This window comes from Myotis daubentonii, chromosome X, assembly GCF_963259705.1.
Source record: "Myotis daubentonii chromosome X, mMyoDau2.1, whole genome shotgun sequence".
In the NCBI taxonomy this organism is placed as follows: domain Eukaryota; kingdom Metazoa; phylum Chordata; class Mammalia; order Chiroptera; family Vespertilionidae; genus Myotis; species Myotis daubentonii.
The window spans coordinates 48,039,400-48,054,870 of NC_081861.1; the positions used below are offsets into that span (position 1 = coordinate 48,039,400).

General features: G+C 37.8%; 1 protein-coding gene across 1 annotated transcript in view; it reads right to left on the reverse strand.

Moving 5' to 3' along the window:
- ALG13 (ALG13 UDP-N-acetylglucosaminyltransferase subunit) overlaps positions 1–12,222 on the reverse strand; it is a 78,891-nt gene extending 66,669 nt beyond the window's left edge. Inside the window, 3 exon segments of the mRNA XM_059679732.1 lie at positions 8,667–8,805; positions 11,012–11,174; positions 12,078–12,222. Coding sequence (XP_059535715.1) covers positions 8,667–8,805; positions 11,012–11,174; positions 12,078–12,158 — 383 coding nt within the window. The 5' untranslated portion in view covers positions 12,159–12,222.
- Between the last annotated feature and the right edge of the window lie 3,249 nt (positions 12,223–15,471).

Below are 15,471 nucleotides of genomic sequence, written 5' to 3' on the forward strand. Positions count from 1 at the left end.
GTCTAGGGATTTTTAACCTGGGGCCTCAAAGTATCTGTAAACTCCCTGAAATTCACACGAAAATGTGTGTATGTATGAGTAGAGAGAAAATTAAGTTTTAAATATTTTGAAGGATTCCATGACCCAAAGAATCTTAGAGAGCAGGACTGTAGCTATCAAAATAAAATAATGATAGAGTACAAATTAACATAAATAACTGTAGCAAGAATGTAAACATTCATAAAGACAGTAAAGATTTAGAAGTGAAATGCCAAGAGAAATATGTAATGGTATAAAAGCGCCTCAAAATATTTTTCAAGAATATACAAGTCAAGAAGCATATTGCTACATTCCTTTTTGAAGCTAGCTAGATTGATTTGCCCACCTTTGGTCTAGCCACCTACAAAGATTATAGAATTAAAAGAATATACAATATTAAGATTGTGCTAGAATATTCATGTAAGAATTAACCATTTAACAAGTAATTAAACTGTGTTTGATTATCCTAGACCTTTCTCCATGTAATCTTTCATTATAACTACTGCTTTTACTAAATCTCTAATTTTTAGCATCATTATATTTTACTGCAAATTCCCAATAGGTCCCATTATTTTAAAGACCCTTAAATACCACTAGGATATTACGCTAAGTTCAGCACTGCTATTTTAGATACCATTCCTATAAAAGCTTGATCCTACAAATTCCACCAAACAACATGATGGTCACATCTTTCTCAATGAGACAAACTAGATATTTTGTATTCAGAAGACAATATGAAATGAATGTGTGCAAGATGACAGTGTTTCTGGGAAACAATACCTAATCCTAAAAAGATGAGAAAGCAGTACTAAGTTAAAGAGGCACATTTATCATTTATGGAAAGCCTACTGTGTTTCAGGCAAAGAACTCAAAGACTGAGCTCCTCCTCAACTAAACTGTAAGAGTTTCTCTATAGCAAGAACTGTGTCATCTGATAACAAAAGTAGATTCTTATGCATCTATGTTAAAAGACTAATTGACTAAATGGGCTTGACAGATTTAGGAAGTAAAGCTGAGAGTAACTGGTGGTCAATCATATAAATAAGGTTGGAGATGAGTTAAAGCCTGGAGGACTGACTAAATAGCGACACCATTAATAGATATAAGGATTTCAGAAAAATAATACGAGAAATATGATTTTAGTTTGGGGCACATTTAAGGTACTTAGAGAACTGACAGACATGACAAGTAGACAACTGGAAAATAGCATTCAGGAGCTCAAATCGGAGTTGGGGACATTGATAGGGGAGTCAACAGAAGCTCTAGGTGTAATGACAATACCAAGAAAAATATATAAAGAGGATCAGCCTTAGCTGGTTTGGCTCAGTGGATAGAGCATCAGCCTGCGGACTGAAGGGTCCCAGGTTCGATTCCTGTCAAGGGCACATGCCCGGGTTGCAGGCTCAATCCCCAGTATGGGGATGTGCAGGAGGCAGCCGATCAATGATTCTCTCTCATCATTGATGTTTCCATCTCTCTTTCCCTCTCCCTTCCTCTCTGAAATCAATAAAAGTATGTTAAAATAAATAAATAAACAAACAAATAAATAAATAAATAAAAGAGGTCCAAAAATAGAATCTAAAACACAATGATTTAAAGAGAAAGAGGAGCTAGCAAATAACTTGCAACCAAGTAAACCTATTAGGATTTTCTCCAGGTAGATTTGATGAGTAGAAATCAGTATGTTTTTAAATAGCAATGCAAATACTGAAATAGGTTATATACCTGTAGCTATCACACAATTTAAATTTCTTGGAATATTCCCGATTTCAAATATTTTGTACTCTTGTTCCCATAAATGATGGAAATACACTGGAATTCAGTGTTCCAATTACAATTCCCATATCATCGTTTGGATAATGAAGTAGCATAAAAGTCCTTTTTCACATTATGCTCAGTTTCCTCATTTGCAAAATGGGACAGTAACAGTACCTATTTCATAGAGATTAAGCAAATTCACACTACAAAGTGCTTTAAATAGTACCTGACACATACTACGCATGCAACAGGTATTAACTTATTATCATTCTCTACTCCCCCATAAAAATGTATACTAATTGTAGAGCAGAAAATTGATTAGCCCATAGCTATCAGGACCACCAATTCCCAAATCTTTCCCAAAAACCAATTTTAAATAATCTTCCCATATATCTCATTTCTCAGACTGTATGAAGATTTTTGGTCATCTCTGAAACTTTTATTTTGAACAAATCAGAGGGATTAAGTGCTTATACCATAATAAAGAGCCAAGGAAATATTTACATTACCACTAGTTATTTCTGATTTTTAGTCTTAGAAAACTTTCTCAAACTATCAAATAAGCAATACAAACTTTATATATTGCCCTTTGTGCCTAGATTATCTGCCTTTATAAGTACACAAAGTAGTGCTCTAAGGCAGTGGTCGGCAAACTGCGGCTCGCAAGCCACATGCGGCTCTTTGGCCCCTTGAGTGTGGCTCTTCCACAAAATACCATGTGTGGGCACGCACATACAGTGCGATTGAAACTTCGTGGCCCGTGCGCAGAAGTCGGTATTTTGTGGAAGAGCCACATTCAAGGGGCCAAAGAGCCGCATGTGGCTCACGAGCCACAATTTGCCGACTACTGCTCTAAGGTATCTAAAATCAGACAACTGACAGAACTTTTAGATGACTACTTTTAAATATTCCAGAACCCCACTTCAAGTTCATCAATTATACTCTTACCTACCACCAAATCTTTCTTGCTCTTATTTTCTTTTCTCCCAAATTATAAGCATACAGTAATCTAAGAATCCTTACTTCCCAGTCATCCCCTTCCTCACATAATTTTTCTATTCCAACATCAACTTTCTGTTGTCTACTTCTGAACCTATCCACAATGTGAATTTCTCAAAATACTAAACTTTCCCTTTTGCTTCCTTATTCCTGGAAATCTAAATAATTCGAACAGAAAACTGCTCAAAAAACTGCATTCCACTTACTAACTTCAAGAACCTGAAGCCCTGTCATGTTATACTCTTTGAACTCCAAAAATCTACAATTCTGTTTTAAAGTCTTCATTCATTCAATCTAGCATTAATTCTACCCCATAGCATTTTGCTAGATTCCAAAAACTCAGTAATCACAGGTTTCTATGTCTGAATGAAGGTTATCATAAACCAAAGGAAAACCCAATTAAGTGTGAAATTCCTAGTAAAATAAACTAATTAACAACTCCTGGAAATGAAAAAAAGTTTCCTTGGAAGGGATTAAAGTAGCTAAACGAATAAAAAGAAACAAAAAGCTTACAATATATGTTATGGTATGATAGAAAAAGAGCTCAGGAGTAAAGAGCTGCTTCTAGGGGCAGCTTTGCCAAAGGCTGTTATTTCAGATAAGTACTAACCTCTGGCCTTCTTCCTCATCTGAGAAATGAGGGAATGGACTAGATGATCTTGAAGATTCCTGTCAAATCAAAATGATCCCAAGATATGCTTTGATTTTTAAGCCCCACATTTCATAAAGGTATAATCAAGAGATGTCACAACACATAATTGAAACCATTGGTTAAGCCTTTGCTAAATAAAATAATGGAATCTGGATTTTGTATTCTAGTGAGAAAGAAGCAAGCAGAGGATTTGGGGTTCCATATTGCTTTTCAGTTGTCTGCAGTTTGAGTACACCCTTTCATTTGTTTCTGATTCTGTATGATTAGTCCTTGATATAAAATAACTAAAGGTGAGTGATCAACATAAAGTCACAGTTTTTCTAAAATTAGAAAAACACATTTAGAAAAGATCCCAGAAAAGTCAAATTCTCTCTATGGATTTAAATAAGGCCCTTTCTACAACTTTAGTATTAAAATACAATTTTGATTATGGTGCTGTGAATTCTCAACTGTGTAGATTACTCACTTTTTAGAATATTCTCAGCAAAATTTTAGTCCAACTTGGCTTCCTCCTGCTACCCAGAGTACTTCTCAGCCACCACCTTCTACCGTTAGTAAGAATTTAATATTAGCCCAAGTAAAACACAATCAGGAAAATAAATTTACAGAAATATAATGTATCCCAAGTAAAATATTTAGAATATTCAACATTTTGGGATAATGTAATGGAAAGCAGGTCATTACAGTGAATGCTCTATTTTCATGGATGAACTCTGTCTAAACTTTCTGCCAGAAAACCATGAATATTTATGGATAACCTAATTTATTTTACAGGTCTTAAGACTACTTATGCTCATCATAATTTCATAATATAGGGTGAGGCAAAAGTTGGTTTACAGTTGTATGAAAAAATACAATAAATAAGTAATGTAAAAATAAACTTTCCCATACTCATAACTGTAAACATACTTTTGCCCCACCCTGCATATCTGTTATGTGAATTGTAAAACCATATATTTAGCCCATACACATCAGAATATTTATTCATTTGTAAAACTAATTTTATAAGTAAAATTATGATGTTACAGCAAATGTTATAATATCACTGTAAGAGAGGTTTCTTAGAAAAGAATAACACAGCAAATCCTATTGGCTTGTCCTTTTGGTTTACTCTACTCAAACCAGTAAAGTTCTGACATTGGGCAAGATTACTGTCACTGTATTTTAGAGAAAAAAAGTGAACACATTCACTCCACTCTAATATTTGACTCCTTAAGTTATAAATCTAAAGATGTTGACTCTCAGAATTTTTTTACAAGTTTGTTACTGTTTTATTTTCTTACTCTAAGAAAAATCAAACTAACTACATTTGATATTATTGTCAGAGTTTTCAAATTTTATTCATTTTTTTTCATGATTCCAATTCCACTTGGGATTCTAGGATGAAACCTGTAAATGCTCACTACATACTTCTAATACTTAAAAATAAAGATCAAGGGGAATTCTAATAAATCTACTAAACTGCAATTACTATTTGAACTCAAATGCTAATATTCACACCATAAAATTTTCTAACATTCTTTAGATGTAGGAAGTTTATTCATTTATATTACTCTGCAAATATATCTTAAGCATTTAATTTGATTTAACCATATCCCATTGGTTGGATTTGGGGGGGGGATGTTTTTAAAGTGTTGAGAGTTTAATGTTTATTTTTGTAATCCAACAACTTTATCCAAAAATGCAGAAAATTTTTCTGGCTGGCCAGGAGGAAAACATTTCAGTGTTGATAAGTCCATTGACTGTAACAGCCCAGGAAGCGTGCTAAAACAAAAGAAGAAAAATATTAGGTAATATGGGAGAAAATTTCAGCATTCACCTGCTGCCCATTTGATGAATGAATCTAACTTCCAAGAATATTGTGAAGCTTCTCAATCTATACATGTAATTTTAATGTATTTTAATATTATAGGTATACATACTAAGATTAAAGCAATACAAAGAGCTATATATCAACATCAATTCAAAAGATACTGTATCTTATGTCAACTGATATATTTCAGAAATGTTATTTCAGGAAGGATGTGGTCACATGGCTTTGGAACACTTCTTAGGACTGGGAAGATACAAATTGAAACAAAATTAATTTATGAAACAGAACAAATGAAACTAAAAGTAACAGCTGCCAGACAAGAACAACAAGCTTGGGAAACTACTAAACCATTCATGAAGTTGGTGGAATAACTTTTTGACAGCAATTTACTATAATAAATCTGGTGTAAATTAAGCAATGTACAATAGCCATGCTTGTTGGAAATAAGATTCCAAACCACAACTTAAAACTATACTTCAGGAATTTAATTAAAGCAGCCACTTAAATTACAATATACAACCACCTAGCCTAAATTTGGGGCAAATAAATAATATACCTAAGATGAAAGCACAACTAATTGCTGATTCTTATGGCATTCATGTGTATGATTTTCTTGAAATTAATATAAGAAAAAAATGACTTTTAAACCTTTAATAAATTTTTAGAGACTTGTACAGATTCCTTTTCAGCCTGAAAAAAGAGTCAGGACAGGACATCCTTTATGAAATCAATGTTTTCCTTTTATAAATGTACTGACACAAATTCAAAGCTGATTTAACATTTTAAATGGAAATACTCATCAAGTGTCTGGAAAAATTGACTTTCATAAACAGTAAGATTAGAGTTTATTACTCTCAACTACCTAATGACAGATATGCCCATTATCTGAGGTCCACATAATTTTGATTATCTAGATTCTCCCTGACTTACAATACCTTTAAGAATGGCTTCTATATTACAAAGCAGCCTGACATTCCCTCTCTTCCATCATTATAGGGATTATGATGTCAACAAATACTCCTGAAACAATCAATGAATCTGTCTCCTCTTAATGAGGAGGAATCCTTGTTTTGTTTACTGATGTATCCTTAGTACCTAGAATAATGTGAGGCACATAGTAGGTGCACAATAAATATTTAATGAATGAACAAGTGTTTACTGAATGCCTAGGAGACAGATGCAGTAAAGCTTAAAAGAAAAACTATGTTCTAAACAGCCGTGGGCAAACTACGGCCTGCGGGCCCGTTTGAAATGAATAAAACTAAAAAAAAAAAAAAAAAAAGACCGTACCCTTTTATGTAATGATGTTTACTTTGAATTTATATTAGTTCACACAAACACTCCATCCATGCTTTTGTTCCTGCCCTCCAGTCCAGTTTAAGAACCCATTGTGGCCCTCAAGTCAAAAAGTTTGCCCAACCCTGTAACATGTTTCTTCTAAAGTTTATTTTTTATTTTCAAATTAACTTCAACTTATTATAATATAAAAATACAGGGTGGGCAAAAGTAGGCTTATAGTTGTGAGTATGTGAAGCAGTTTATTCTTGTATTATTATATTAATTATTTGTATTATAACTATAACCCTATTTTTGCCCATCCCTGTATGTATTTTGCAATACTTCTATAAGGTCTTTGCTTTTTAAAACATCAAATTAGGATAGCTCTTCAAGTCGAACAATTGCAAATTACTGACCTGACCCTTTGGCAAGCTTCTAGTGTCTCAAGAAGAATTAATAGAAAACAAAGCAGCAATTTTCTTCTTCCTTCTACTGTGATGTTGATCAGTTTCTGTTGAATTCTAAGGTACTTCTAGAAAATAATACTCCTTACCATAATGTAATTCCCCTGCTTAAAATACTCCAATGACTTCTCGCTAAACATAGAATAAAATCAGAACTCTTACATGAGCTTTTCTACCCAGTATCATCTTATTCTACATTCTCCTTTGCTTACTATGCTGCCACACTAACCATCCCTCTGTTCCTCAAACATATCAAACTCAAAGCTCATTCCTAGCTTAGGGCCTTTGCAATGGCTGTTCCTTCTGCCTTTAGAGCAGTGGTTCCCAAACTTTTTTTTGGCAATGCCCCACCTAAGCATCTCTGAAATCCTGATGCCCCCACCCCGTGACATATAATTCTTATTATTCAAAAAGTGAACTCCTATTCACACAGAGGAAGCCTAAAAGGCCATTAACTTGGTCTAAACAAGCTTCCAAAGAACATGGCATCCATGAAAGAGAAAAATGAAAGAACGAAAGGACATTTGAAGTACTGAGGAAGAAATTGTTAAAAATAATATGAAGTGATATGAAAAAACAAGTTTTAAAACATATAATAGAGACCTGAAATGCATAAATATGTCACAATATATACTTATATACTATATATGAGGCCCCTACCACCATAAGAAATGCAAAAAATTCACTGCTAATAACTCATTCTTTAATTGCCCCCCTTAAAAATCAAACTGCCCCCCTCTGGGGCATTTGCCTCACGTTGGGAACCACTGCTGTAGAGCTTCACAAGACTGGCTCTTCCTTTTCATTCATTAGCTTAAATGTCAAATACCATCATGACTTCCCTAACCATTTTAGATAAAATTAGATAATTAGTCTTCACCCAACCTATCACTCCACCCTGACTTACTTTCTTCATAGCACATTTCACTATGTAAAATTATATTGATTGCTTATTTATGAACTGTTTACTATCTCCCACCATTAGAACATTAGTACCATGGGACTTTATCTCATGTTTACCACTGTATCCACAGTACCTAAAACAATGCCTGCCATATATTAGGTGTAGTTGAATTAACGAATGAGCAAACTTAAGAGATTCCAGTGGATTTACTAAACGCAAAACCTGAATTAAAAATAAGCAAATGGCCCAGTGTCTCAGTGGTTGAGCATCAACCTATGAACCAGGAGAGCATAGTTCAATTCCTGGTCAGGGCATATGCTTGGGCTGTGGGCTGGATCCCTAGTGTGGGGTGTGCAGGAGGCACCTGATCAATGATTCTCTCTCATCACTGATGTTTCTATCTCTCGCTCCCTCTCACTTCCTCTCTGAAATCAATAATATATTAAAAATGTTAAAAAAAATAAGCAAATGCCTTCTTTGAATAATGAAAATCTAAATAATGAACTCAAAAATTATATTCTCAGAGATTTGAGCACCCAGATGAACATAAATTACATGCACACACACACACACACTCAGATATTTACATGCAATGATGCAGGTACAGATCATAGTTGGAGTGGAAGACAAACAAATGAGAGGGTCTGACAGGTGAGAAAAATCAAAGAATGTTTGATAAGTGGGAGAAAGTAAGAGGCTGAAGAGACAGATGGGGTAGGTAGCTGGGTAAAAATAGGGAGGAATTAAAGCAAGAAGTCAAATAATAAGTCTCTAGTATACCTGCAGGTACAGTAAAAGAGATGCCCGTCTTTGTGTAGCTGTTTTGCCAATTCCAGCTGATGATTGTTCATCAATTTTTCATTTATAACCACTACAAGAGGCTTTCTTTTTTCCAGAGTCTCCAAACAGCTTCCTGCACCTACAAACATACATCAAATTTGTTAATACAGGTTTTAAAAAAAGTTAAGCCAACAGATATACAAAAAGATGCTCACCTCACTAGTTATTAAGGAAATGCAAATCAAAACTACAATGAGATACCACCTCACATCTATTAGAGTGGCCATTATCAACACCATAGGTAATAACAAGTGTTAGAGAGATTATGAAGAAAAAGGAACCCTCATTCACTGCTGGTGGGAATGTAAACTAGTAGAGCCACTATGGAAAACAGTATGGAGGTTCCTCAAAAACTTAGGAATTTAATTACCACATACCCAGCAATCCCTCTTCTGGATGTTTACCCCAAAAACTTGAAAACATTTATTTGCAAAGATATATGCACCCCTATGTGCACTGCAGTATTATTCAAGGTGGCCAAGACATGAAGACAACCAAAGTGTCCTTTGATAGAGAATTAGATAAAGGAAATGTGATAGATATACATCATGGAATACTATTCCCCCATAAGAAAAAAGACAACACTGCCATTTGTGACAACACAGATGAACCTTGAGAATATTATGCTAAGCAAAATAAGTTAGTCAGAAAAAGCTAAGAACCATATGATTTCACTCATATGTGGGATAAATATAAAACTGAAACTTAGGACATAGACAACAATATGGTGGTTACCAGAGGGAAGGGGATGGTGGTAGTAAAGGGTAATGCAGGCGAAATTTATGGTGACAGAAGATTTGACTTTGGTTGGTGGGTCCACAATACAATATACAGATCATGTACCATAGAATTGTACACTTGAAACCTATATGATCCTATTAACCATTTTCACCCCAATTATTTAAATTTAATAAAATGTTTTTAAAAGTTAAAGTGTTCTACCAAGTTTTGTGCTAAAACTGAAAAGATGAAAAACTTAATTGGCAGAACTACAAACCAGGACTTTTAATTATATATTCAAAATACCAAAAGTATAGTTATCAGTTGCTCTTTAATGTTATAAACATAATTTGAAAAATACATTTTTTTTAACACTGCCAATAAATTAAGTGCTTTGCCATTTGCCCTCTAGTTGGATGCCCTGGGCATGGGTTTTGAATCCAAATAAAATTCAGGTTCAACATACTGTACATGAAGTGTTCTGCACATCTATTAAAAAAGTGGTAAAAGCAAGCCCTCAATAGTGATAGGCACCAATAAAGAAAAACTCTGATCACTCCTTATGAGTTTGCCTGTGAGGTTTGATTCCAGAAAACAGTCAAGGGTAAATCTCCACAAATGTGCATATATACAATACTTGCGTCAACTGAACTTTAAAATCTAAAATCATTTGGTATTTTCTATAGCAGGGAGGAGATTGATAAATGAATAGACAATTCCTTTATGGGTAAATAATGCTAGGGTAGTAATAAAAACACAGACTCCAGTATCAGATTGTTATCTGTCTACCACTTACTAACTGGAAAAGTCACTTAACCTCTGTGTCTCTGTTTCTTCATCTGTAAAATAGAGATACTAATAGTATTTAGTTCATAGGATTGGGAGGATTCAACCAGTTATACACACATAATAAGTATAACAATACCAAAAGCTGTTGCTATTATCCATTTCTAATCACCAATTTGTTAGTGCTGTCTACTTCTAAAGACTTTTCTCTCTCCAAAGAAGGCTTTTTAAGAGCCACAAAACTTCTTCCTCCCTCAGTTATCCAGCGGTCATAATTGCAATGCTCTCCCAAAACAGTTCTTCTGAAGGTATAGGCAGTGTAACTAGATCAGGATGGTTCGCTGAAGAGCAGGCAATGATATACAATATGTACTTGTTATAGAATATTTTTACTTAATGTATTTCACATTCACATTTAATAAAAATGTAAAATGTCTTTCAAAGTCAATTTCTCCATGACTAATCCAACCAATTAGATGGCTTAACACTACTGCAGATCTAAGTCCAAATACCTCAAATGACAACTCTTTACACACGTCATTGGGTCAATGTTTTTGCCCGTGTTTAAAGTTTCTTACTGTAAAGTTGGGCTATGATAATTAATATCCCATCCTTTTACCACCCAGAAATAACAAATTCTGTCCAATATTCTCGATTGTTATGTTCAAATAAGTCTTTTATTCAAAAGGGCTACAGTTACTCTAATGATTTTATCTCCAAAAGGTTCAAGTTTCTGTTCTTAAAAAACCAAACCCCGTTAAGATTCTAAGGCACTTTACCTGCGTGACTTATAACAAGATCTGCTTCCTCAAGGTCTTCTTTCAGTGAATCCTTGTACCTATAAACATCCAGAGTAAATGACTCAGTACTGAATGGTTCAGGTACAAACTTTCCTCTGCCTATCTGTAGAACGAGTCGGTTGTAACCAAGGGTCTTGATGATCTGAAAGGAGGCAAAACAGAAAAAAAAACAACAGACCTTTTACACAGGTTACTATAAAAATAGTAGTAACAGCAAACTCTAAAGTCGGTGTTCAGATCTGAGGACGGGCTGCCAAATAGTCTAAATGGAGACGATTTCTGTTCGTTTTCCAAAATGACCCATTTCCTCCTCGTCCCGGGCCCTGACAAGGCACCTCACTAGCCCTAACGGATCTATGCGACCCAGCTCACGGAGTCCTGAAAGAAGTGGCCCCGCAAGAAATCTGAGACCAGGCAAAGATTTTTGAAAAAGGCGCCGAAAACTCGGCCGGAGACAACTAAGAGCTCCCAGGTCCGACTGTGCAAACAGCGACGCCGCGCCACCTCAGACCACCAACCGGCCGCTGGGCCGCCCCAAAGGCGCGGGGCTGCCCAAGCGCAGCGGAGCCAGGGCAGGGGCGGCGAGCCGAATGGGCTGAGCAGAGTTCAGCCAGGTAGATTCGGGTCCGAATCCAGTCTGCCTGAGCATGCCCAGGGCCCAGGGGCCCAACGCGGCTGCACCGCCCACAGCCCGCTGGAGAGGGCGGCGAGGCGGACCTAAGCCCTACAGGCGGAGCCGCAGGAAGGAGTGGCCAGGCCGAGGACCACAGAGGCGGAGGCGGAGATTCTGAGGAAAGCCAAGGAAAGGAGGAGCCTGAGGAAAGACAGGGAGGAGTGGCCCGGGGAGGCGGCAGGGAAGCTGACTGAGGCGGAGGACTCTGTGATGCGGGAAGGAGTCAGCAAAGGGACAGTGGGACCTGGTGTCCCGCTCAGGAGGATTCTTCCTAGCGCGGCTGTCGCGCTAGGTTACCGAGGGTGGAGGCGGCGGCAAGTGGCGAGCTCAGCGAGGCGCGCCCGCTTGCCGCCCTCCCGCAACCCCACTCACTTGCAGACAGTCGGGCGCCAATACACAGGCTATGAGGTCGTCAAAGCTGGTGGTCCCCACTGTAACAAACACGCACTTCATCGCTAGGATTCCCAGCCCAGAATCGCAGGGATCGGATGTGACGTATGAGGTCACGTGAACTGCGCGTTCAGTGGGGGAGGCGGAAGTTGGCCAAGGCAGACAAAGTGCGGCGGGAACTGGGTTTGTGTGGCCCTATGGGGGGTGGGGCCAAAGGCTACTTAAGTGACGTGTCAGCCACTGTCGGAAGTCATTTACAAGTAAGCTCCTGGGACACTCACATTAAGGAGGTGGAGAATTAACAGATTTAAGTTTATTTTTCTCAAAAGTGTCAGTTAACAAATAATAATGAAACCTTGCATCCTATCTTAAGAATTGCGTTTGATTCATTGCTTGGGTACCACAAATCTTAATGGTACAGAAGTTTGAAATTCTTTATTTTCTATCATGTTTTGCCAAGACATGAACATATGAGCTATGGTTTTACTTTGAGTCTGTTGAGAGAGCATGAAATAAAAAAGCGCCTTTCTAAAATCACTCATTAGAATGGGCTCTTCTAACTTTGGTTCTCCAGAAGCCAGAACTCTATGGCTGGCATTTTTTTGGAAGCTGCAGCAAGAAAATTAACCTCCATTAGCAAGCATTGCGCATAAAGTAGAGGCGTTAAGGCCTGAAGTTTACATCTGTAATGCATTGAACCCATCCATTGAACCATTTAAAATGTGAAATTTATGGTAAATTTAAATTATGATGAAATGTGAAATTATACATTAGCATGAATATGTACCACAGATACATTACAATTAGGCAGTCAAGTACAGGAGAGGTGATTTCTCAATACTCCTTTCTTCTATCACTGTTATTAAGATCATTGCCCGCTCTATCCGGTTCTAATGTTTTCTGTTTCCAACTTAAAATCTCACTTTAGGTCATATTTATACTTTGCCCTGGCTAGTTATATACCAAAGGGAGCCTAAAGAAGAAATTGTTTTAAAGAGAAACAGGATTGGAGTTGAATTAGATGTAGATCTTAGGCTGAAAAAAAATCTTTTTACCTTTAAGTCTTGTAGCTTGAGTAATTGTCTTTCTGAGGAGTGATATGCTGCTATCCCTCTCTTGGTTCTAAATTTCACAAATTAATGATACAGTGAAACTACAGTTTCATAACAGTAAATGTAGATAATGGTTGAATAATAAAATACAAACATAATCATATATGCTGCCCAATAAGAGCAATAAACTATTGAAATATAAGACAAAAATATTCCAAAATACTCTGTAATTCAGAAAGACCTTTACCTCTTGTGTCTCTGAAATCTTTATTTAAAATTTTTTATTGATTAAGTTATTACATATGTGTCCTTATCCCCACATTACCCTGCATCCCCCCCCCCTCTGAAATCTTTTCCTATGTCTGGAAGATATTAAAGGAGCACTGTTCTGTGGATCACAGAGAGAATAAGCACATATATAAATTAAATGTTCTTATATTACCAGAAAATGAGAAAATTTAACTTCTAATACTTTTAATCTGCTAAACTTTAATAAAACATCTTTCAGAAACTGATCCAGAACTCTTAAGAATCCAAGAAAACAATTTTGGCAATTAACTCTTTTCTCTGTTTTGTTAGTTTTAAGTATAATTCAAGCATGAATTTTATTTACTTGGGTGTGTTTACCCTAAATTTATACCAGCTTACTGATCAAATACATTAACATTATTTTTAAACATGATTATAATTATGAAAAAGGTAAATTTGTGTGGGTGAAAAAGGGGCACATACTAGACCGGACAAGCTCAAGAGAGGCCTGTTGCATGGTGGGTCTCATAAACTCAGAGACTGAAAGTAACCACATAGGATGGTCTGAAATTAAAATTTCTGACTAAAAACAAGTCGTGGTATGTAGTCTTGTCCTAGACTGGTTCTTCCTTGACAATGGTCAATCTTTACCTTAACTGACCCTGTTTATTGTCTTTTTGCATCTAAGATAACACACCTTTGGAATGTCAGAATAATTTTCTTTTTCCTCATCACACCCTACCCCTGTACCCACCACACCAGAGCATGAGACCACAGCCCTCATTGTTATCTTGAATAACCGCTCATTTTTCTGTAAATGTTAATTGTTAACTATTTTATACCCACCTATGTAAAAGAAGTATTTGTCTCTCCATTTTACTTTTTATCCAATCTCAGAGATCTCCCCTGGCCCAGGCTGGGGGACCTCAGGCCATGCCCCCGCACTGGCCCAGGCTGGGGGACCTCAAGCCACGCCCCCCACCTGATGGGGCTTGATGGGGGTGGGGCCAGCTGGGTCTGGATCTCGCCCAATAGGGGTGGGGCTGGCCAGGTCTAGGTCTCATGTGATTTTGAGGCACACGCAGGTGGGCAGGGACTTGACTCTGGGTCCTACATCATGCCCCAGACTCTGACAGGAGGAAGATTTTCATGTACATTTTACTTATTTTCTTTCATTTCTGACAAGCCCTGCCAGGTGAGGGGTGCAGGCTGAGGTCACCCATCAAGCCCTGCCAAGCAGGGGGCATGACCTGAGGTTCCCTGCCCTGGCGCCAGGGTGGGGGTAGCGGCCTGAGGTCCCCTGTCATGCCTCACTGAGCGGGGGGTGCAGTCTGAGGTCCCCCATCAAGCCCTGCTGGTTGGGGGGGCACAGCCTCAGGTCCCCCACCCCAGCCCGGTGCCACGCAGCCTCAGGTCCCTGCTGATCACTCGTTAAGGCTCATTATGGGAACCCTGCCTCCACTGTGGGTGCAGCCATCTTGTGTTATGGGAACCCCGCCTCGGCTGTGGGCACAGCCATCTTGTGATGGCATGATGGTGTGAGGGTTAATTTGCATATTACCTCTTTATTATCTTTATTATATAGGACTAGTAGCCCGGTGCACAAAATTCGTGCACTGGGGTACGGGTGGGGGGAAAGGGCCCCTCAGTCTGGCCTTCACCCTCTCCAATCTAAGACCCCACAGGGAATGTCCAACTATCTGTTTGTGCCCACACTTTTAACAGATAACAGCTCCATTGTTGTTTCTTCCTTATGCTTAAAAACATTGGAATTAGTAGGTATTCAAAGTGTGTATACATTTTGGGGGGACACCCTGTATATCTCTAGTCAGCGGTGAAAGAAACCAACAGCAGATCTGGAACCCCCAGACAGAGAACCTCGCTCACTCCCCACATGTCTCCCCACTTCACTTTCCACCTTCATAGGCAGCAGGAGAATCAACCTTTTCTCTCATTAATTCGGACAAGCATGTCCTGTCACCCGCTGCCCGGCAGGAGTGCGCTAGGCCCCAAGCAAGCGAGGCTCAGTCAGGGCAGCCTTTGCTCATGGGTGCTGGCACCCAAAGTGCACATTC